General features: G+C 39.5%; 2 protein-coding genes across 6 annotated transcripts in view; one reads left to right on the top strand and one right to left on the bottom strand.

Moving 5' to 3' along the window:
* Positions 1-18,290, top strand: part of ralgapa2 (Ral GTPase activating protein catalytic subunit alpha 2) — a 107,915-nt gene extending 89,625 nt beyond the window's left edge. For 3 of the 5 annotated variants that reach the window (XM_083544071.1, XM_083544072.1, XM_083544068.1), the window contains 2 exons: positions 7,195-7,319; positions 15,521-18,290. In XM_083544071.1, the coding sequence (XP_083400197.1) occupies positions 7,195-7,319; positions 15,521-15,678 (283 nt within the window). In that variant the 3' untranslated portion in view covers positions 15,679-18,290. Of the gene's footprint in view, positions 1-7,194; positions 7,320-13,829; positions 13,867-15,520 lie in introns of all 5 variants that reach the window. The other 2 variants (XM_083544069.1, XM_083544070.1) reach the window with 1 other exon arrangement.
* Positions 16,466-21,780, bottom strand: insm1b (insulinoma-associated 1b). The gene has a single exon (XM_083544110.1). It carries the CDS (start codon positions 21,526-21,528, stop codon positions 20,128-20,130), a length of 1,401 nt encoding a protein of 466 aa, XP_083400236.1. The 5' UTR covers positions 21,529-21,780; the 3' UTR covers positions 16,466-20,127.
* Positions 21,781-24,729: the final 2,949 nt, after the last annotated feature.

Below are 24,729 nucleotides of genomic sequence, written 5' to 3' on the forward strand. Positions count from 1 at the left end.
ACCGGTACCCTGTCGGCTAACAATACCTGTGGCGGTCGTTGTTAACCCGGGCCTCGACCGATCCGGTATGAAATTCTCATTTGTGATCCGCATATTTGATTTGGCACATGTTTTACGCTGGATGCCCTTCCTAACGCAACCCTCCCCATTTACCCGGGCTTGGGACCGGCACTAAGAGTACACTGGCTTGTGCCCCCCTAATGGCTGGGTTATATATATATATATATATATATATATATATATATATATATATATATATATATATATATATATATATATATATATATATAAATAAATAAATATGTAGTCTTTTTTTCTTTTCTTTTGGTCTAATGTGTGAAGCAGGGGATAGGCGTGTGAAAGGAAAGTTTTTTGCCTTTTTTAGAATTCTATTTATTCTTAATGAGATTTATTCCTCTAATCGTGTATATTTCCATACAAAATTTATTCAGTAGTTATTTGGATTGAAATGGGTGCCAACTTGTTTTTTTGCAATCAGAAAACTGCTTTCCTGATATTTGGCTGATATTTCAGCTAAAGCTACAACCAAATCAAACGCAAACATTTTCCTATTGAAAAGCCCTTTCACTTTAAGATGAAAGGATGTGGTGCACGAGGGAAGCATTTATCATTGGTAGCATTTACTTTTGCTTCACAAAAAACTTTTGCTTTACTTCATTGAGGTGAACTTTGAATTTATTAACTTTTGTCAGCAAGAATAGGACTGTTGGTCATTTGTTCAGCTTGTTATTTATGCTGACATCAAAAATAGAGCATAAAGAAAGAAAAGTTGTCCACTGAGATACTACAGTTTACAGTAATTTTTTTCTTTCTCTGTCCGCTGGGATTTTCTTGCTAGCAATAGTAGCACCTCTTACATTGATACGCTTAGATGTCCTAAGGGTTTATTGTACCTTAGTAGCCTTAGCGTGCAATTAGAGTGCCTGTTCTTTTGCATCTACTTGTTCTAACAGTAGTTAGAATGTAGTGGCTGTTTACTTGATTTGCGTTTTGTGCAATGAAATCCCAAATTTAAGAAAAAGAGAGAATAAGCAATAAACTGGTCCAGACAGTATTTCAAAAGCGCACCCTCGACACCCCCCCCCCTCCTCCTCTCTAACTAGCCAATTATCCTCTTCCTTGGCCGGACAGCAAGGTCATTGTGATTGGCTGAGGTTAATGGCTGGTGCTTGGCTAGAGTGGAGGTCGAGCATGCGTGGCCACTCTCTACTTCTTCAACTTGTCACTCTTCACACAAGAGCCCATTTAGTCACCACCAGAAAGAAGGAAAAGGAAATGTGTTGTTAACCTTGGCTTTGGTCATGATAATGACTTTGGTAAAGTGAAGGATTTTCCTTGTCTTTATTTGCTTAATAACTGCCTAATGTAGCATTGAAGTGATTGGCATCAAACTGATGGTGTCGCTTAGAAATTCTCCTAGTTAAGCACCTAGTTTCTCTAATAGATAAAGTATATCTTGTATGTAAGTGTTTGTCCAGACTGGCAACCGTTTCACCTCACAATACATTTTTGGCATTTGAAGAAATATCCATGTTCTCTAAAAGCCTACTGCATACTACACTAAATTTGTACTACATCTGAGGTACAATTGTATGTACAAATGGCAGAAATTGAAAAATGTTAAGGCCCAAGTTTAATTGTGGCTAGTTGGTTATTTAGGTTGAACGTAGCATGTTTTGTAAAATTTGTTGTTACTTAGCACTTTTTTCTGGTAAATCGCGGTATAAACACAAGTCAGTTTTGAACTCGATTGGTGCTTATGCTGATGTATTGGGTCCTTACTCAGATTTTTCCAGTGAAGTTTTCAGCTCACACATTTAATAAGCTCCTTGTTAAATAGATGTGAAGACAGAACACTGAAGTGATGGTTTTCACACTTCGAATAGTTCCCTAAAAGAATATAATAAAGATAGTTTTATAAAGTTCAGCTTTATTTTCATTAGAAATTGCACTTGTTACCAGCTTGGCTTTTTCTAAATAGAGAAATGGTTAAAAAAAACACAGAAATTCCCATATTTCAAGGACAGAATGCTGATCTCAGTTGTAATTGAATGGCTCGCTGTATTCTTAAGCTAGGTTATACATCTAACGCTCAGTTCACTGTTGTCATTGGTGGTCATAACCTTTTTTTTATGCATATGTCTTAATAGCAGATATATGTGCGGTGTCTTGCTGGCATTGTGACCCTGTGTCAATGAGGTTGTACAAGGCCCTGGTCTCCAGTGTGGCGAGCTCTATTGTTGAGTAGTCTGACAGAAGACTAAAAGGGGAGGAGAATGAGGGTGGGGTGGCCTCTAAAGTCCCTGGGGTTGCTGGGGCCTGAGTGAACTGCTAATAAGAGGCCATCTGAGTCCCCATGCACCTTGAACATGGCCACCACTGCCACCTGACCTTGGCTTTGATCCGGCAAACTGATTAACCTTTCAATTCCCCACTGACCACCTCTAACCATCTGGACAACACTGTGCACTCTCGGTCTCAGACCTGTGTACACGTCATGTTTTCTCACACACAAATGCACACCAGTAAATGGCTACATACATCTGAAAGCATCTTTACTGACCTCTAAAACATTTTCTCTAACATCAGGTTTTCACTGCATTGCCTGTAGTGTTCTGCTTCCATGTCCTTCCATAGCCTACTAATTTAAGCAGAGGAGTTTGTTTATGCCGGTCTCTGATTGCTGGGGTGAGTCAGAGTTGTTCCCTAGGCTTCTGCTTTATCTGACTCTTAATGCCCTGCTTTATCACCTGGTGCACCACAGGGTGGCTAAGGAGCCACCAAGAGTAGGAAAAGAGCATTATCTCCTAAAGCTCTTCTGCAAAATGCATAGAGGACGTTTTTCTCCATTAAGTGGATTTGAGCTGTCTGTTTCTCTTTCTCTGCTACAACAGTGCCATTGTGTTTCCTTTCTGTCTTTCTTCCTTCCCCCTCATTTCCCATCTCCGCACAGTCTGACCTGTGGGCCAGTGAGGTCATCACATTATTTTACATGGCAGGGTGTTTTTAAAACTGTGCTCCTCTCACCATGGCCACACTGGTCTATGTTTCTTAGAAGTTTTTAAATTATTTTTTTTTTTTTTCCTTTCACCTTTATTTTTAGCCTTTCGAACAATTCATATTTTCATACAGTGTACAGAGAGACCCTGGAGCAATGAATGCTTTTGGAAATTCCCTGCTCGCTCATTGCTTAGTTACCAACTTAACGTGTTTTTCCGTCCTTGGTGTTTAAAGGATGACTTGGATTACCGTCCATTGGAATATTCCAAACCTTCTGTGATGTTAAGCCATGCAGAATCTACAGTATATAAAGATGAAAACATAAGTGTAATTATAGGCATGCTCAATGTTTTTGTTTGTTTGTTTGTTTGTTTGGATATAGTGTGCTGATCTTTGTACTATTATTTGGATTGGATGCTGACAGCTGCAGGTTTCTGGGTAACTAACCTCCCACACAGATAGCTTTACTGATGGTTGCTCTCCTGCCCACATTACGGTCATCCACTTTATTGAATTAATGAACATAGTCAACATTCACCTCTCCATAACGCATGTATTAATCAGAACATGCTGTACCCAGTGCACAACAATTAGAGTGGTTGAGTGCCTAGGCAGGAAAGAGAGAGGGGAAAATGAGGTAGAATGACGCAAAAAAAAATTCCAAGGCCGTGTCCACCGGGTTACAGAATGGTATTGTTAACATACCACTAAAGAAAAGTTCCTAATAAATGATCTGTAAGCAGTCGTGCCTGTTCACCTGTTAGCTTCAGAGTTTGTCCGGTGTACATGCTTGTTATTGATCATCTCTGTTTTGCGTCCTCTGTCTCTTTTACTGCGTCTGTTCATCTCTGAAATGCGGGGGAGTACACAGGAAGCACAGTACAGACTGGAGGCTGCGGGCAGCGGTGGTTCAGCCTCGAGTCAATATTTGTTTTAGGAATCTCAATAGCAGAGGCACACTTGTGTCATCTGCGTAGCCCATAATGGAGCGCCATATGGCTGTGTTGACCTAGTGAGATCAGGGTTATTATCCCTCATCCTTATTTCTGTTCTCATATCCCATTTTCTTTTTCCTGGTATTTCTTTCACTGTTTTCTTTTTCGCTCGGCACAGATGTTTCCTCGTTTCGCTTAATTCTCTAAAACACAAGCCGAAAATTTATATCCCAATTTAAGAGAATGCCTTTTCTTCCTTAAGCCCTCTACGAGTGACCTGTTACTGTAATATGACCCATGTTGCCATAGCAGCTAAGTGAGTTAAGAAGTCATAGCCCAGCTCAGCAGTTTTCTTTCCAAGACTGGTTACACGTTAATGTTATATGTGGCCATATAGGACTTTTGTGGATTTTTTTTTTTCTTTCCCACTTTATGGTGATGAAGGGATGAAGAGAGAAAGAAAGCAGGAGTGGAGCAGATTGCTCTATCCCTGTGTACAGCCTTCAGGCTCAGGTGCTTGTCAGTGCCGGGTTCAGAGGGACCTTTTCAACAATTTGTCATGGCTGCCTAAGCCCCTGCTGCGCCGGCACGTGGCATGCACACACACACTTGGTCACACACTCACTCGCATACTCACTCACATACTCACAGGGGTGTGTGACAGGCAGCATGGTCATGATGAAGTGCAGGGGCTTGGCAACAGTCTAGCTCCTGGCAGCATAAGCAGCCTCTCTAATGAGTTGGGAATGGCATCAGTGGGGTCCTTCAGAAATTCAGCAGGCAGGCGTGTAGACAGCCCAGCCTCTACTCTAGCCCAGTCATTAGAGTGGAGTCATCAGCATCTCTGCTCACAGAGACAAACACATACACACACAAACATGTGCACACATGGTATTTTTCATTATACATACTTGCTTTTTTCTACACTTATACATACCTTTCAGCTGTGACACATAAAAACACAGCTCCTTATAGTGCACAGTGGCATAAACCATTATTTGACACAATTGTTGTACAGGTTTGTATAAAAGCTGAGAGAGCATGGAGTAGGAAAGCACACAGGTCAAGTGTAGTAGCAGCAGTGCAAGTCGACACCCAGCATGTGGCTGATAACTGCAAATGTAGATACTTTCCTAATATCTGGGGTGACTCATAAGCCAGCCACTTTGAAAGCATGATTAAATTTCATTAGCAGAATGATTTTATCTCTTTTGCTGGTTTTCACTCGCCTGTTACATGATCAGGATCTTCTCATCAAATCTCATCAAGTCAAAATTGCTATTGGCAGAGGTAACCCATTGAGCAGTACATGATGGCCTTGAAACTTCTGTGCAAGTTGCATAGGGCCATCAGACGACAGTCAAAAACACTTTGGCGATATCTAATAATTTCTCGTTTTTTTGTGCCAAAATTGGATCTGTGTAATATCAGCTGCACAGAATCTGAACAATCTAAAAAAAAATCTGAAGTGAATGGGGAGAAAAAGACTTCCTTTTTTTTTTTAGGTTCTTAAGGACTAAAAAACTCGGAAATAAATTGTGAAAGGAACTACAGTGTGGTCCACCTGATGTTTCAGAAGTGAGAAAAACTTTTTCCCTACGACAATGTTTTTAATATTCTACTATAGCTGTACATCCTAGAACAAAACCAAGGCTCCACGGTATTATTAAACATTCAGTGTAGTCCATGTGAAGATGAATTCTGGGACAACTTGCATGAGTGAAACACTTGAAGAAAAAAGACTGGATCAAGTGCCTGTGAGGAGAGTTGGGGACATCCGAGTACGTTTTCCCGTAGTGCTCTGGGCCATAGGTTGGCATCGTTGAAATGCTGCACATGAATGAAAGTAAAATAGATTGCTCCCAATCACTGAACCAGGCCCTTGTTTATTGAGACTACAGAAGAAAAGCTCTGCTGCACATATCAGCCTTGTTTATCATTTATTCTCCCCCTCTGCCTTTTAGTAATTATTAATCATTTATACCCCAAAACTGCAATCATACAATAAAGGGGTAAATAGCAAATTTTCTTTGAAAAAAGTTGAAAAGATGAAACAACTATCACAGCTTTAAAACACGGCTGGTCAATGGAATCTAATTAGATCAACTATTTAGCTTTTTTGTTGGTTATCCTTGTGTTAATGTAGCAGGCAGTTCGGTTTGCCTCATATGGCATGAGTAATTTGTTGCACAGGCTGCTGTAAATGAGCTCATTGTTTAAACAAGCAGATTAAGTTTACATTTGGAGCTCTTTGTTCAGATTTAATGAGGAGATTATAAGAAGAGGCTTTAATGTGATTTGTATTTTGCTGGTTTTCTTTTTTTTAACTGAATTGAGCTTTCCTTTTGCTTACAGAGTATTATAATATGCTGTCTGTTGATCTGCAGAATGTTTGAATACCAGAAATAATTGCACCTTTATAATTAAAACTATATCTAATTAATATATATATATATATATATATATATATATATATATATATATATATATATATATATATATATATATATATATATATATATAAATTATATATATATATATATATATATATATATATATATATATATATATATATATATATATAAAAAATTATAATATAAAGAATATTATAAAATATAATAGGGCTGTCAAAACTAACACGTTAATAACACGTTAACGCAAATTAAGCGTGCGATTAATGTAGCACACATACCTGTTTGACCATTTTTTTCATTATAAAAATAAATCAATATAAAAGAGGCGAAATTAAAATGTTTAACACAACAGCATTTATTCTCAATATCCTTTCTTTACTGAGATATAACAATTAAATAAACTCAACCGAGATATAATTTTTAATCAGTAAACATTGCCTCCCCAGACAATTTCAGCATTGACCTCTCCTCAGCCGCAATTAAACAACCACAAAAAACAAGAACAAATAACTATTGAAACATGAAACTATTGAAACATTTTTCTTTTATTTTTATAAAATATTATTTTATATATTATTTAACCAAGCAGGCATTTTATTTTAAATTATTTTAATAAGTTAACTGTTCAAACGTTTATCAGTGTTTAATTATTTATTAATAATAATAAACTGTGTTAATAAAAAATGACGAGCAATTTTGTGCCGACCTCAACGTCTTGTTTTCACCAAACCAGATTGTATCGATTAGAAGTTTTTAGTGTATATGCTATGCATATTGCTCTTTCTTCCTACCAGACACGTTTTCCCTAACAAACTTTCTCGCAGCTATGAGGAGCGGGCTCTCTATCTGGAGGCCATAATTCTGAACCACAAGGAAAACCTGACATTTGAGGACTTTGCTGCTCAGGTCTTCTCACCATCCCCCATCTACTATCCAATGAGTGGAACAGGTAAGAACTTATTCATCCAGTCTCTGCTTCCCTCCATTTATCCCTCACTGCCTCTCTTTTTTTCTCTCTCTTTCTCTCTCTCTCTCTCTCTCTCTCTCTCTCTCTCTCTCTTTGTCTCTTTGTCTGACTTTATCTATCTCTCTATCAATCTGTCAAATTGAGATAGAGACCTGACACATACCCTGTCCTTACAGCACCTGTCTCTTCCCTGCTATTTTCCCATCCTGCTCTTTACCAAAATGTTTGTGTGTGTGTGTGTGTGTGTGTGTGTGTGTGTGTGTGTGTATACGCAGTCCAGCTGGCACTATTAGTACCAGATATTAAAGGGATTGTTCACTCATACAGCGCTCATGCTAGTGAATTAAATGTGTTAGTATAATCATGTGCTAATAGTAAACAGGCATTCACTCAGTCTTTGTGTAACAGGTGTGTTTATGTTGTACAGAGTTAACCAACCAGGATGCGTGAGGTGGGGGGAAAAAACAGCAACACATAGCAGAAAATTGCAAGTGTACATGCATATCAGGATCAATGACTCATGGAAAAAAAAAAAAAACCATCAAATATCATTACTCATGCTAAATCCCTTTTATAAAAGTTGCTTTGTAAGCATATTGTTGAACTGTCTGTTAAAATTGTAAGCCTGATCTTCAGAGCGTGGCTTCATAATATAATTAAATGCGACACTTCGACAAATCGACACTTTTTTATGCAGTAAAATATAACCATTCTAAACCGGATCTGATGCCAACTCAAGGAAGATTATACAACTATTATGTTTGCATAATAGATGAGGTGAAAGGGAACGTCCTAGATATTGCCAGCAGCATAAAATCTTCTTGGTATTGGCTTCTCATTTACTCACATAGTAAAGAACTAGATTGCTATGTATTATTCTCTGCTGTGGTTTATGCTGTTGCTCATTTATTTTAAATAATTATGAGTATTTACTAATGGCTACATTCTTCGGATAGAAGAAGCACAATGAGGTATGCCGTGTAATCTGTTAAAAACTGGTGAAGTCATCTTCAAGCCACAATTTATTTAGGCACCTACAGAGAGCTGGATTGGATCAAATAATCACACTATGTCTCTATAGTAACTGCAGTACAGAAGTCTGCTAGGTTACATTTTCGTAGCAACGACTGCTTTATTATTTTTAAACCGCCGATGAAAACCACCACACAGTTAACCCAAAGCTCCATAGTAAACATTTCCCACGTTTGTACATGTTGCCTAATGCTGTGGAGTCCCAATCTAGACCATGACCTGAGTGACAGTTCACCATTGTGCACACTTTTACCCACATCACACTTGTGAGCTTGGTCTGATGGTTGTTGCAAAAGCAGAAGCTTTGTTGAGCGTAATGCAGTTCCAGGTTTAAAATGAAGATAGTCAAGGTTTAATGGAAAAGGCTTATTCTGGAAGAAATTTGTCATTAGTTATAATTCTGCAAATATGAAAAGAAGAAAATGGTTTCCCTCTTTTTGTCTCTCTCTCCCTCTCGGTTATTTAAAAAAATATATAATTCTGATGGGAAAAACAGAGTTTAAATAGACAAACATGTAATTCCTGCCCAATTTGGAAGCGTATTTTGACATAGTTTAATCATACAAAATATTCCATGATGAATGTGTGTAAATGTGTTGTTATTTATTATGTAAAAATTATTAATATATATATAAAAGGGTACTTGTGGCTGAGAGTAATTTAGCTTTAATATCTGGGCTGGATATTAAACCACCACTGTTTTCCCAGCAGGAATCCCTTCGTACTGTGTCTTGAATAAAAAAAGTGCCATTACTGTCAGGCTGCTCTAACTGTGTGTATGTGTTTGTTAGTGTGTGTAATTTGTGTATACCTGCTCCATTCTTCATTAACATCTCATCCATGACAGCGGGCAGGAGATGGCCAGGCATGGTTTGGGACATGGAGTGCTCTTGGGCTAAACTGGAGTGTAAGACTGTTTTTTTCCCCCATTTCCTTATTTAGGCATGTCATCCCTGTTTGCCTCATCACCCAAACCCTCTTTCTCCTTCAAGTGTTCTCCAGATTGGTTGACCCTGCATGTGCCTGTAGCACAGTGACACTGTGAACTCTGTATACACATCGAGCCAGTGTTTTGTGTACCACCTGTAGCATTCTGTTCGTCATAAAGGCGGATGTTTTGGATGAGTTTCAAGTCAGATTGCATCCTCCATGTTTACTGTTGATCTGTGATTGTTTTTTTTTTTCTTTTCTTTCTTTAATCTTTTCCTTTTTCCAGAAAACCTTTTAATATTTATGAAAGTCCCAAGAAGCCATGCATTATAATATTTTTTTTTCTTGTTTTCTCGTGATTGCGAAGTAATTTCCTCGTCATCTTGACATAACGAGTTGTTTTGGATAACAACTTTATGGATCATGGATAATACGTAGGCGTGCCCGCTGCCACAAACGATCACGAGAAATCAAGAAAGAAAAATATATTTAAATGCATGGTCTATTAGGACTTCCATAAATATTCGCCATTACCTGCTGTCAGCTGGTTGGTCGGGTTGTTCTTGAAATCAGAATTAGGAATATGATCGTTAACTAGAGCCGACTTATTTTCTACTCACTCACCTTATTCATGTTTCAGAGAAACATGATGGAAACTCCATCAAAATGCCTAATGTAACATAAAAGTTGAAATTGTTATTGAGAGTATTGAGTGTTGCAATAAACACAGTGAATGGTTAGACTTCAGAGTTGCACTATGTGACCAAAAGTTGTTGACACCTGACCATCATATCAATTACTTTCTCTCGTTTATTACTACAAAATTGAAAGCACACAGCTGTGTAGAATATACAGTAATCCCCCGTTTATCGCGGTGGTTCCGTTCCAAAACCGCCCACAATAAACGAAAAACCATATATTATATATACAGTACTGTACTGTATTGTATTGTATTAACATTTTTTAAATTTTTTAATTAATAATTATATTTTTATTAATACATTTTATTTTAACATAAAACTCCATAAAGCAATTTTCCTTTAAGTTTTTGGGTCTATTGTGCTATCCGCGAGAGATCCGCGATAATCAGTTAGTTCAATTCCGTGATAAACCGCAGCACGAGATTCGAACCATGGTAAAGCAGGGAATTTCTGTATATGCATTTTGTAGCTGATCTCAGCATCATTGATCAATTTTGGGATGCAATGGAATGCTGGCTGTGCACAACTGATCTCAGTGCCGAATTGTTATTATAAATAATTCAGTAGTAGGAGTAGTAATTGCAGTTAAACATGTATAATGTATGGTTCATAAATCTATTAATTTCATTTCTACATTTTGTTACCCTTTTGCTGTTATAACAATCTCGACACGTCTGGAAAGATGTATTATTAGATTTTTCAGTGGTGTAGAGTTCTAAGGTGGGATGAGAAGCCCTCGGGGGCAATCAGCATTCCAATTCCCAAGGTGTAGGGTTGAGCCCAGAGCTCTTTAGCAGGCCATTTAAGATCTTCTATTCCTTCCCATGTAAACTCTATTTTCGTAGGGGTTGTTTTGTGTACAGGGGCATGGCCATTTTGGAACAGGTTTGGCTCTCCTAGCTCAAGTGAAGGGAGGTTTTTATGCTATAGTATCCAGAAACACACTATACATTTTTTTTCCCTCTACCTTTGTAGTTACAGTTTAGGGAAGTACCATATATGGTGGGAAGACTCAGGTGTTCCAATACTTTTGTTCATATAGTGTGAGCCTCTTTAAAAAAAAAAAAAAAAAAAAAAGAAAAGCCTTTAAAATTGTAGACTGTTTAATGGTGGTTGACTAAGAATGAGTTCTTAGTAAAGCTGCTGTGTTGGGTCAGAGTGATGAAGCATTAGATATGTAATATTTATTCAGCAAAAAAAAAAAAAAAATCTGTTTTTTTTTTGTTTTGTTTTTTTTTCCTTTTCCTTAATGACATGTGCCAGAAATTTGTATAAAAGAAATCCAGTTCTGTTTAAATTGTGACACAACAAAACAAAACCATGAACGATGATGTAATGGTCTATTGTTGCAGAAACGTTTACACTGAATCATACTCTCATAGTTCTGCTTAGAAAGTAGTTGCTGAATTCTCATGTAATTCAGTTTTCGATTTGACCATATTTGAACAACAGATCTCCAGTATCACAATTGAAGATATTTTATTAGCAGGTTGGACAGGGACAGGAATAGTATTAGCATGTACATGAATAATAAGAAAAAGACATGCCAGGTGTGTCTGAGCCGTTTCAGATTTTATTAAAGCTACAGCATATCTTATTGCATATCTTGCTCATGCTCTTTAGTCATTTATAACATCTTAAAAGTTGGCCCTCAGCATATGCAGGTCACAGACTAGATCAGAAATGGTATAATAGCCCGGTATCATACGTATTAATAGTAGATGTGGTAAATGTTATGCAGTAGTAAGCTTTCCAAAGAAACCGAATGTTTCAGTAGATTTTTAGGCAAAGCATTTTGCTGCGCCTGTACATGTTACCGTTCAGTGAGAGAACAGTTGTTTTGACCAATGATCACCTGACTGGTATGAGAGAGCATTCCTCTGTTGCTCATCACTTAGAAAACTGGCTCAGATTATATATACTGAGACTGTTTGCTTTTTGAGAACATCTGTTATCTCCTATAGACAGGAAAAAATGTCAGAGACCGTATCAGGTATAGCCGATAGGCACTGCTTCAGCATGCAACCATTCAAGCTGGCCCACCTGTCCATTTCTCAACACAGGGATCAGTTCTGTCACCCTTGACCACTCATGCATCACCACAAGATTCACTTATTGTCTTTTCTATAAGAGATGTAATCAGCTTTACATTGGAGAACTCGAGAGAAGCCTGGCTGATAATTTTGTCGACGAGGATTTCTAATTTTAAATGTGTACTCAAATAGCATCTACTAGCTGTTGCTACGGGAGCAGTGGAGTAAAGAAACATGAGGAACAAGACATTATCTGCCACACTGAACTTTTTTACCCCATGAAACGATTGTTACTTGTTTTAATGGCATCAGTCATTTGAAGTATTAATTGGTTTCATCTCCTTCAGCTTCACATGCACTTATACTCACCTGAAGAGACTCTTTTGCATTCCTCTGTGAGACAATCAAACATTTACAGCTGGCTGAGTATGATGCTTCTCTAACTTTTTGCTAAGTGTAAAAGCAGCTCCTTTTATAGTATTGAATGCGCTGATAGCAATGAGTGCTCAGCGTGATAGCAGATAAGAGAAGTTTAAAGCCATGCTATTTCTTGTCGCTTGGGTGGTACCATGTGTACAACCTATAGTTGCATATAGCGCAACTTTAAAGTTTCAGTCTTACAGGCATTTACGAACCAATCATGTATCTGAAATCTATCAAAGCTACAGAATATCCACATATCTACCCTTGGCTTTTTTTTTTATCTTTCTTGCTTTAGCAGGTAGTAGTCAATAGGCAAAAAGTTAATTAATACACACACTATATGGACAAAAGTATTGGGACACCTGACCTTTTTTTTTTCCATCCATATGTTGTTTTTTTTCCCCCCAAAACTGTTACCACATAGTTCGAAACACAATTGTATAGAATCTTTGGATGCGGTAAAATGACATTTTCCCTTCACTTGAACTAGAAGACCCAAACCTGTTCCAGCATGACAATACCCCTGTGCACAAAGCAAGCTCTATGAAGATATTGTTTACATGGATTGGAGTGGAAGATCTTGAACACCTTTGGGATGAAATGTAATGCTTACTGCATCTCAGGCTCCTCACCCTACATTTGTACCAGACTCAAATAACACCATTGTGTCTGAATGAGCACAAATCTGCAAACCACATTCCAAAATCTTGAGAAGATCCTTAGAGAACATTGAGTAGAACATCTTCCCAGAAAGTGGAGGTGCCTATAGCAGCAAATGGGGACTAGAGCGGGGTGTTCAAAAAGCACAAATACAAATCAGGTGTTTACAAAGTTTTTTTCATATAGTGTGTGTGTTAGTTTAGTGGAAGGCGATTGTTTTCTCACCGTTTCAGTTTTGCACAAAGAGTTTCTACTGTGAAAGATTTTTTTTTTTTTCTCAAAATAATACTATGCTGAAGGTTGAAGTAGGACAGACTGAACAGATAACGGGTGTTTTTCTATTTTGAGTTTTTTGATAACCATGTTTCAATGCCCTGTTTTTAAGTTCTTTTCTCTCTATATGCGTTTCTTTCCCGATGTCCTACTTTTATTCACAGGAAACTGCTAACACATTGTAACGACACACAAGTTTCTTTGAGCCTTTCCACACTTTCCCTCAACACCTTTCATCATCATCTTCCCCTGCTTCTTCCTGCCTGTTTTTTTTTTCCCTATTCTCCACACACACACACAAACACACACACACACACACACACACACACACACACACACACACACACACACACACACACACACACACACACACACACCTCCCTCTTCTCTGTTACTGTGTGCGTCTTACGTGTTGCTTATTGTCTTCTCTCCTTTTATAGATTAGAAATGTTACAGGTGTCAGTTCAGTAAATGAAGGTAAGAGCCCCTTTGTCCCAAAGCTTGTGTACCGTCACAGAAAGCCCACCTCTTAATTTTTTTTATTTAAAAATTTTTTTTGCTGGTCTACTCATTTTTCTATCTTTATTTCACTAATGAACCGCATTTGCCCAGAGCTTTGAAATGAATGCAGAGCGACGATTGTTTTGGGGATGGTAAAGATCAGGTTGGTAAAGATTACTGAGAGAAATGCACGGCTGGACCGGTAACACAGTAGCAGCATGTATGGTATGGGTGTACTCATTGCGTTTTTTTTTCCGTTTTTTTCTTTATTCTGTCTGGCATGTCCCCGCTTTATCCTTTCTTTTTTTTTTTTCTCTCTCCCTGCTGTTTTTTTGTCCTTTGGCGTGTGCCTATTTGCCTGGGGCCACATCTGACACTAACACCTGCCCTACTGGAAAATGTCTTTGCCACTTACGCTTTGTTTGGATTGCTGCTGGGAGCCAATAGGGATGAAGCCTATTTTACTCTAGTTTTTCCTCCCTCTCTCTTTCTCTCTTTCTCTCTCTCTCTCTCTCTCTCTCTCTCTCCTTTCATCTCTCTGTCTGTCTTTCTTCCCCACCATGTTTTATTATTATTATTTGAAGGTACAATTCTCACACTTGTCATTGAAAGCATTAGCAATGTAAAAAGTTTATATTTATTCGCCTTTATTCTCACTTTCATTTCTTCTTGCCCATACTTAATTCTCCAAACAGCTTCCATTTAAAAAGAGTCAACTTCACAAATAAGTAAATAAATGGAAATCTGACTCAGAAGCGCAATATCTAACTTTCTTGAGAGTCAGAGTTAGCAAGCGAGCTTTACGCCATGCGAGAGACATATGGATTAGTCTACATCCTCACTGCTGGCATCCTGCAGGCTGGGCAGCTTAACAAAGCACTCTGTGTGGATGACGCCTGGAAGGGACACCTCCCCACCCTCATTCGCTCCTCTCATCATCCTTTGAGCCGCTGAGGGAGCGTTGTTTGCACTCTCCTCCCCCTCACTCTGAGAAGCCCTGGAGTGGAGGGCAGGGAGGCTGCAGAGGCTGTGGCCCTCTCTGCTGAGTACATGTTCCCTACACCATCTGCTCTCAGTAATTTGAGATGCCCATGAAAAAAAAAAAAGAATAAGGAAGAAAATGGCAGAAAAGAACGACAGAAATAAAATAGCCGAGCAGATGCCAGCTTTACCATGTGGAAAGCTCATTTTAATTTCACAATTTCAAGAAGTCGGCCTGGAAGAGCTAGTTTTTTAATGTACAATTCTAGTATTTGTGTTGTCTTCGATATTTAATGTTACTTCAAAAAAGGGAAATCCTTTTTTTGTTTGTTTTTGTATTTTAACGCATTACAAGTCAGATTAAGATATTTGTAATGGCTTAGCAAGTCAACCTGTAGCATCTCCCTGCTTCTTCTATTCTCACTGAAACTTTTTGGTGCATTTCAATCATGCATTTGTGCTTTTCTTTTTTCTTTTTAATCTAAGACTATTACTATTCTCTTAATTCCTCAACTTTGAGAGACATTTCGGGAGCTACAGTGGCATGTTTTTACATAAATTCAACTTTCCTCCATAAGCAAGCATGTTGAGCTGATTTGTAGTCACAGCACCATGGCTAATGTTTGTCTTGTCACTTGCCATTCTTCAGGCTCCCTCACTGGCAGCACGAGTGCTGAGCTAGGCGTTACTGTGACGACCAGCGAGTCCACTGAGCAAGCGTCACCGACCATGCCGCGTGCCTCCAAGAACCGGGTTTCTGGAAAACTCCGCCGCTCGGCCAGCGCCATCAGCAAGTCCTCCAACTGAGCTCCTCTTTTAACAAATAAGCACTTCATCAACCTCTTCAGACTGCAGAGAACGTAAAGCTGTGCCGTGTGTGCGCACGCACGCGAGTGTGTGTGTGGCTGTGAGTAGTGTTCTTGTCACTTCTAACTGGATTTTTGTTTTGTTTAGTTTCAGTAGCACTGGGAGATGAGACCGTGTCACATTAGTGCAATGATTCTGTAAGGTTAAGTTCTCGTACAGAGTGGCATCTCTGTGTCTCGTCCCTTTTTTTTTTTTTTTTCTTTTCTTTTCTTTTTTTTTTTTTTTTTTTTTTTTTTTGCTGGAATAAATGTTAAACAGACGTCTTTGAATGTTGACCATGATGCACATACTACACTTGGCTTTGAAACTTTGGGATATACATGTGATTTTCTCCTGACTGACTGTAATAGGCAACAATCCACCCTTTTCATAAAACCTTTGCCAGTAGCGTGTGTGAATCTCCTTTACCCTACCAAGTCTTAAACACTGAAAGGTTAAGAAATGACAAAGCCATTAAGAGGTGGTGTGTGAACATGTGTGGAACACTTTTGTCTTTTGTGGCTCTCCACTGACCATTCACTAATTTTCTTTAGAAAGAAAATGGGTGTTTAAAGCAGTCTGTTGTTCTAAAAAAAAAAAAAAGGTCCTCTAGAAGAACTACGTCCAATTTTCATATCTCAAGTTTTGAATATACTTTATTAGTTTATGAAAATGGCCCACTTTATCTGGGAAGTGCACAGCCTGTGTGGCCTTTTTAAGATTGGGTGACGTGGAATGTCTGTTAATATTTTCTTCTCTTTTTTTTTTTTTCTTTTTTTTTTTTTTGGTTGTGCGATCATGTACTTTTTAAATTATTGATGTAACCGTTTTATGTCAGATTTATGTAATCATGCTGTTCTGCAACTATAATTGTGCTTGTATATGTGTATCGGTTCTAATGGTTCTGTTCATAATCTTTAAATTAAGTCCTGTTGCTCTTGTAATACTATTATAACATTCCATTTTCCATTTCATTCAGGGGTGTTATTGCACTCACAGAGGGTTTGTTTGTTTTTGTTGCTCTCTTCCTAGAATTCTTGTATGTACATATTTTTGAATTTTTATTTGCTATTTTTGATTGTGTCATGTGTGTGCTTATACAGCATAATATCCACCCTCAGAATTATGATCTATTCCCGACCATATGCTAAATTGCCACGGAGCCTCAGGTGAATTTTAACTCCATGCACTGGGGTGTGTGTGTGTGTAGGGTTGGTAGGGAATGTGGGTTTGGATAACTTTCGAAAGCTGACAGTGCCTGTTTAAAGAACTTCATATTTTTTGCTCACTACTATCTGCAATCAGGCGGCGGGGGGGTTGTTTTTGTTTTTCTCTCACCTCACTTATCTAACACCTTTTTTCTGTTTTGGGGGAAATTGTTGAGCAGAGGGATTCAGGGATCATTCCATACATTTCACTGCTTTGTAAGAGCTGATTGGACTATAAACGCCAGTCCTCCTCCATCTGCTCTGCTTCATTCCCTTGTGCCACTTTGAGTCCCCTTTACCATACCATCAGGGAAATAGGACAAATGGCATCATCTCTGTTTCTGTCTTACACACACACACACACACACACACACACACAAACACACACACTCGCGCGCTCTCTCGCGCTCTCTCTCTCTCTCTCTCTCTCTCTCTCTCTCTCTCTCTCTCTCTCTCTCTCTCTCTCTCTCTTACTTTCTTTTCATCTTTCTTTTTTTTCTTTCCACACCCCCAAAAATCCTCTCCCTATAGCAGGCGGCAGCCCGGTGCTGCCAACTCCATGACACCTACCCTCTGTTCCCCTAGCACCCTAGCTGAGTTGCCATGGAGGCCAGTTGTTACACACACCATAAGCCGCACCCAAGTGGTAGCAAGACACGTGCTGCATTACTTTGCCTTACCTGTACACACTGGTAAGGAAAATAGGAGTTCCTTAATGTCAAATGAAGAATACAGAAGAATGTATACAAACCACAGCACTATTCCAAGTCACAAACACACACCTGGCCATAGATAGTTTCTCTAAACTGTAAGCACTGCACCATGTAGTGCACACACTCTTATTTCTTCTAGGTTTGTATGGTTACTATGTAGGCTCCATTGGTGTTTAGGTTTTAAGGTGCTGATGTGGTTTGTGCCAGGGATCTGTCCTACTGCGACCGGCCTGATTAACGTGAAGTGTCATCCGTGTTTATGCTACATTTAGTTGTTGTTCTTGTAAATTGTGTCCTTTGTGAGGGCTCCAAATCCTGAAGGATAAAAGTATATTAATGCCTGTAATATAACCTTTATAAAAGATATTGGGGAAAAAGAAAAACAGAAACAAAACCTTGACGATTTCATTATGACTTGTTAACATATCAGACTGTTTTTAATGGGGGAAACAAATCATTATCTTTACTAGGAAACTGAAATCAAAACATTTCATTAAATCAGAATGAGATTTACAAACTGAGTGTATTTATTCAATGCCTTTTTTTAATGTTTACTTATTAACTTAAACTTTACATTTTGTGTATAAATAAGTACTTACCTACTAATATAATTCAATCTTTATGTTTAATTAAATCTTAAATATTAGAAACATCAAAATGTCTAATGCATTATTATTGTATGGATAATCAATTTTTTTGTTATCACTTTCATTTTCTTCTGAATGTTCTGACCCACGTGCAGATTTGACAGATTTAAAGGAATGTGTGCATTTCAAACAGTTTAAGAAATAATGAATCACCTCCTTTTGTTTAATTTACCTGTGAGGGGGAAAAGAGACATTTCTGCATGTGTTTTGGAGATGTGTGAATGAGTGAAAAGGCCCTCAGCAGCGGGTGATGCGCTGGCAGGTTGGCCCTGCTGTGGGAGGGGCTGTGGGGTGTTTTGAGGGTTAGAGGTTGTCCTGTTCTTTAACTGCAGCCCAGAGCGCAGCAGGGGTAACCTGACCCCCCTCCATCTGTCTCCTCACTACTCTCCAGCAGGCGTTCCCCTTCACACACACACACACACACACACACACACACGAAATGTGGACACACTCCAACACCTAAGGCTGCAGAAAAACCTGCCAAACACAGCTAAGAGTGTACTTAAGAACCTGTGGAAGCCAGTGTAATTCCTGTTATGTTTACTTTAGTTTCATGTCATTAGTAGAAATTTTGATCAAGTCAGTTGTGTTTTCCCTAAATTATGGCTAGGAAGTGCAAAGAATTATTACTTGCCTGTCCATTTGAAGTACAAAAACGTGTTTTCTGAGTCAAAAAAAAAATGTTTTTATAGTCTTAAAATTAGGTTTTGATTTACATTTATATGCACACAGACTGGAAAATGAAGGAATAGATGGACACCAGTTTTTGTGAAAAGAAACAGATATAAACTGCAAAAAGTGTCATTTTTTTTATTTTTTATTTCTTTATATTTTTTTTTTTTAAACACGTCTATCTGGCCTTTTTTCCAGAATTATGGATGCCCAGTATTTAATAAAACACTCATCAATGTAGATTCATTTTTAAAAATTTTTTTTTTTATTTCAGTAGACAACACAACATGGACAGCACTAGTTACAAACATTTAAGAAAATAAGCTTGTTTATAGAAAAGGATTGCATCTCTAAGAGCTTCACGTTTACAAAAGCTGATCAGATTGTAAGAGCAGACACAGGCCTACACAAACTCAAAACCCGACCACAACATTGACTACCAAAAAGGGGATTTAAATTACTCAAGAACACAATAACTTACATGAAACAGTTGTAAATAAATAAATACATAAATAAATATTAACGATTAAAACATTTTACAATCATCTTACATAATGACAGTCAATTGTAAATATGTGCCGACATAAAAAAAAAAAAAAAAAAGAAACAAAATTTAAAAAATCCAAAACAATCATTACACCGAGTTCTTAAGGCAGTTATACAGCAAGTGTGTGATGTGTGTCTCTAAAGGCATTTCTGGCTATTCTAAAGGGAACCTTTTAAAAGAGAACTTCTCACATCCTGCAATTCACATACTAGATTAAAGCTACAGACGAGAGAAACGTACAGCATGTGAATTCGAGGCTTTCACAGAGGTACACCAACGTTTGAACGTTATCTTAGGTCTAGAAGCTATTACATTACCACGTGTGCGTCGGCCCTAGAAAAATACCATTTCACAACCAAACTAATACTCTTCTTTAGGCTACTTGGCGTGAGGAATCTCAAAATATAGTCATTTCAACTGTAGATTGATGGCAAAAAAAAAAATTGCAGATTAGGTGAAGCTGTGCAACGTCTAAAACTGCAAGAAAGCGCATTCATATGTAAATTAAATAAATAATAATAAAACGCCTTTATGTTTCTTGGTGCACTGTAGAGTGTAGAAATTTGCAGATTTAGCAAACCCCAACCACTACAAACCCCCCCACCCCACCCTTTCGCTGTTCTTCAGCACGCGGGCCTCACGGGCATCTGCAGCAGGATAACCTGGCGCTTTTCTGTGGGGTGACACTTGTTGACGTGCCTGGTCAGACCCGGTGAGCTGTAGAAAGTGGCGGGGCAGTGCTTGCACGGAAACACCTGCGAAGCGTGCAGAGCGCGCACGTGCCGCTCCAAGCTCGCCCTGTCCGCCACGATCTCGCCGCAGACCGGACACTGCGTGCACTCAGCGGGGCTTAAATTCAGCGGGCTCAGATTTGGAGTCTGGCTGCCTTCTCCGGAGCGCTGCGCCATCTCCGGACTCTTTCCTCTCTCGACGCTTTGAAAAGTGTCGCCCATTATTTGGCTGTGCAGCGCGTGGTGAGCCAGCGCGTGCTTTCTAAGGTACGCCTGGCGTTTAAACCTCTTCCCGCAGCGCTGGCAGTCGTACAGCCCGTCCTCTGAGCCGGATTCGGACAAAGCCGGGCTCGGTGAGTCCCTCTCACTCGAGTACTCTCTTCCGTCTTTGAGTTCCTCTCCAAAGCCTCTGGAAACAGCGGGCATTTTGGACGCCTCGTTTTTGGCCGCTTGAGAAGTTGGCACGCCGGGTGCAGGCTGCGTGCGCGGTTTGTGCCAGCGGCGGTGAGAGGCCAGGTTCGCGGGGCAGCTGAACACTTTGTCGCATTCGGGACACCTGTACTCGACCCTCACTATCCTCGAGCACTTGTGCTGCGCCAAAGAGAACGGGTCCGCGTATTCTTCCTTGCAGAGTTGGCAGATGAACTCTCCCAAGGGTTTGTTGCCCCCCGCCGATAAGGCTCGCGGTTTCAGGTCGACAGGACCCTCTTTGATTTTAAGTCCGAGCACCGGTGAAGTGGTCACTTCGTCCTCGAAGGTCAGCTTCCGTATGGCTTTGGGTTTCTTGGCACCGCTTTTACTTTTGCGCTCGTTGTCTGTGGAGGGCCTTTTCCCTGAGCTCCTGACAGCCGAGTTCAGCGCGCTGCTCTTGCTCGAGCCGATTTTCAAGTCTACTGGAGCGAAAAGGAGGTGGTCCAGGCTGGTGAGAGAGGTAGGAGTGGGAAACGATTCGGCAGAGATGGGCGAGCCCAGGTTAAAACTTCTCTCGAAATATTTCCTCTCGTGGTCCTTGCTGATGGGGCGGGTGGGGCTGTAGAGGGCTTGATAAACCGCCTCTGGATTACCAAACTGCACCGGTTTGGCTCCGTGTCCGTGGGCCGGCGTGTCCGCTGCATCGGATGGTGATGATGCTGCGATCTCCGGGCTGCAGGTGCCGGACAGAGGCGGCAGGGACGCGTCGCGTTGAATCTGACATTCCAGAGTCGCTTCCGGTCCATCCTCATTATCGCAACGAATCCGGTAAGAGACGTGCGCCGCTTTCTTGTTCCTTTTCACCAGGAAACCTTTGGGCATGTCGGCGGGCGGATGCAGAAAGGCACTCGGAGAGGAGGATGCGCTCTGTGTTGAATGTGATCCACGGCTGGTGCGCTCGCCTCCAAACACGCCGGGTGCGGTACCTTTTGCTCAGGGTGTGCCTCCCTCCCCTCCCTGTAAGGTTTTTTTTTTTTTTCTTTTTTTTCTTGTTCTTCCCTCTTAATACATAGCTGCACTCTTTTTAAGGAGGGATGATGCTATTGTTCTCGCCCCTTACCGTTTGCTTCTCATCCAATCAGGCGCCCGGAGGATCTCTGTGGAATTGCCCGTGGGAGGGAATGGAGCACTTGGGCTGGGGGCTGCGCAGGAAAACGCTGGCGATTTGCTGAGCAGATGTACCTGCGTTTTATTATATTAATTCGCCCTCGAAACCCCTCCCTCAAGAGAACACACGCCGGGACTTTTTCTCCGTTTACGGTCTGATGGCTTTCTATAGAGAGGAACACGTGCCGCGGCGGTGTGCGTGTCTTCAGGGGCCGCCGATCTGCCGAAAGGAAACGCTTCTCAGCACCACAATAACCCCACATTTAAATGGAATCCAGATAGAGCACTTTATGCTAATAAAAAAGGCAACCTTTTTTATCTCCTTCAGATGCCGTAACGGCATATACATTTTTTATTTTTTATTTTTCCTTTCTTTTTATTTCTTTTTTGTTCCTGCTTTTTTTTTTTTTTTTTAAGATTACACCGACAACACAAGACGCATTTTAATTGTATATATCATTAACATTTCTTTTTATAATAAAAAAGTATATATATATATATATATATATATATATATATATATATATATATATATATATATATATATATATTGTATACACAATTTTTTTTTTTCACTTTTTTTTTTTTACTACAACCTGAAAACAAGGCCATCTGTAGAAGAAATCGAACGAGAGACACATATGTAACAGGGCACGTGTCTTTCCCGGTAGTTTAACTGAACTTATAAATCAGGCGGCTAGCGCATACATAAGTAATAAGAAGGGCTCTCATCTTTTTTTAACACAATGGCCGCGTCTGCCCAGCCGTCAGAGCCTTTTGCGTTTGAAAAGCAAATTGACCTCTCCACTGTGAAACAACACACAAGCAATCTGGCCCAAATATAGGCGCGTGCTGGGGGAAATCAGGAGATGGGTGCTGCCCTCAAGGTCACTCCACTAGTTAGACACTATTACATCTAACCTAACCTCCTGGATTAACCACATTTCAACTGTTTTCGGGAGCCATGTTTTGCAATAGATTTATCGAGCATGATTTAGAAAGAATGGAAATGATCATTATCCAGCATTGTGTACCTGTTTTGCTTCATTTGGTTTTGTTTGGTTGAGAGGAAAGTGCAGTTTCTGTTTGTTTATTAGCTTTTGTTTCTACACAGCGCACAAGCATTTATTTTTAAGCACACTATTAGACCTGGACTTAAATCTCACAATGTTTTCAAAAGTTTTAAGACAAACACAACAAAAATCATGCAATGTTTATTAATAAACCATTTCTTACAAAAAGTGCAAAAAAGTGTAATATAGATGACTTGATTTAGGTCACAAGTCCAGCCTTGTCTTTTACTCTCATGTTGTAAAGAGTAAAGTGTGTAGTTAGTAAAACTGTACGGCATTGTAGTGGTGCAGGTCAGGTTGTTTGGGGAAAGCCGATCTTGGTGAATGTGCAGGCATCATGGCATATTGTTGGGGCTTATTAGCATAAAGCTGTGCTGCATGAGCGTGCTGTAATCATCTGTGAGCTACAGGCCTCCACCTTCATCACACTCCTGCTGCCCCAGGCTGCAATGCTGCAATGCTTTATTGTTCTGCTTTCAGCACTTATTAAAAGTGTATGATTTCACATCATGCACATAGAAGAATGGGCAGGAATATTTAATTGTGCACCCAAAAAGCATCTGCCTGACAGATTGTCCAATAGCAGCGTACTGATTCTGTATGACAAACTATTCAAGAACTGGTCATTTCAATTGCATTGTTAAATTACACGCTATAACATTATATTTTTATATTCACTAACAAATGATTATGTTGATTCAAGTTTAATGTTAATATTCTTTCAGTCTTATGTCATGCTGCAGATTCTTTGCCTCGATGGCATTTATAAAGAGACTGTGTAGGCTCCTCTGTGCGTGTGTGTGTGTGTGTGTGTGTGTGTGTGTGTGTGTGTGTGTGTGTGTGTGTGTGTGTGTGTGTGTGTGTGTGTGTGTGTGTGAGTGTGTTTGCTCTGTGGCGCATGCTTGTCTGGCCTCTCATTTGCATACAGCTGCCATAGGCTTTCCCCAGAGACTCTCCACGCAAACTCTTTGCCCAGAGTTTTATCAAGCTTCATTTGCTAGTATTATGTTTTATATAAAATCTTTGTTTGAAACAGATTTCTGAGTTGTTCAAAACAAGAAGAATGTTGCATTGTCTGTGATTTAAACTTATTTTTATTTGAAACCAAAATGCAGAGGTGACGTTTATAAATGTTGAATACTTTTCAATGGAATAATTCATGCCATTGTTTGTGTGTGTGTGTGTGTGTGTGTGTGTGTGTGTGTGTGTGTGTGTGTGTGTGTGTTAATCTGAATCTCTCAGAACAGATTTCCATGCAATTTATTCATCTTAAAACCCTGGAATACTTTCTTAGTAAATATTTCAGGTGGTGTACAAAGGTTATGCTTTTGCTTTATATATCACAGTGTGTGAGGTAAAGAGCAGTAAGCAGACTCCCATTTTAGAATTATCAATGTACAGCCTCTGAACACGTAGCCAGTACGCTAATTACTGCCAGACTAAATAATACTAATTAATTTAAAATGGCACAAACGCATTCAATTTAATGTATTTCTCATCGTCTCTTGAGCCCAGAAGATATACATGGGTCTGTTGCTGCTGTCCATGGTTCTGAAAGCTTGTTTCTCTCATTGGTCTCTCTGATATGTTGCAGTGCACAGACTCAGCATGAGAGAGCTGCAAAGGCAATATCAAACTCACATGCATGCACTCGTATGCCTCTTGCAATTATGCATGCACACACATACATACAAATTAATTAATGACCCTGTGTTGAGAATGCTGAACATCACATTTTCCTCAACAAAGCATTTCCTAAATTGACATGTAACTCGTTAGCTTGCATAATTTGCATTCCCTCATAATTGTGCAGCTTCCTTGATTTTTATATGATCTTCCTTAT

Source organism: Silurus aristotelis (genome assembly GCF_946808225.1).
Source record: "Silurus aristotelis genome assembly, chromosome: 6".
Classification (NCBI taxonomy): Eukaryota; Metazoa; Chordata; class Actinopteri; order Siluriformes; family Siluridae; genus Silurus; species Silurus aristotelis.

Bases quoted from the DNA above. Each gene is read 5' to 3' on its own strand.
- insm1b (XM_083544110.1), bottom strand. From the start codon at position 21,528: ATGCCCAAAGGTTTCCTGGTGAAAAGGAACAAGAAAGCGGCGCACGTC.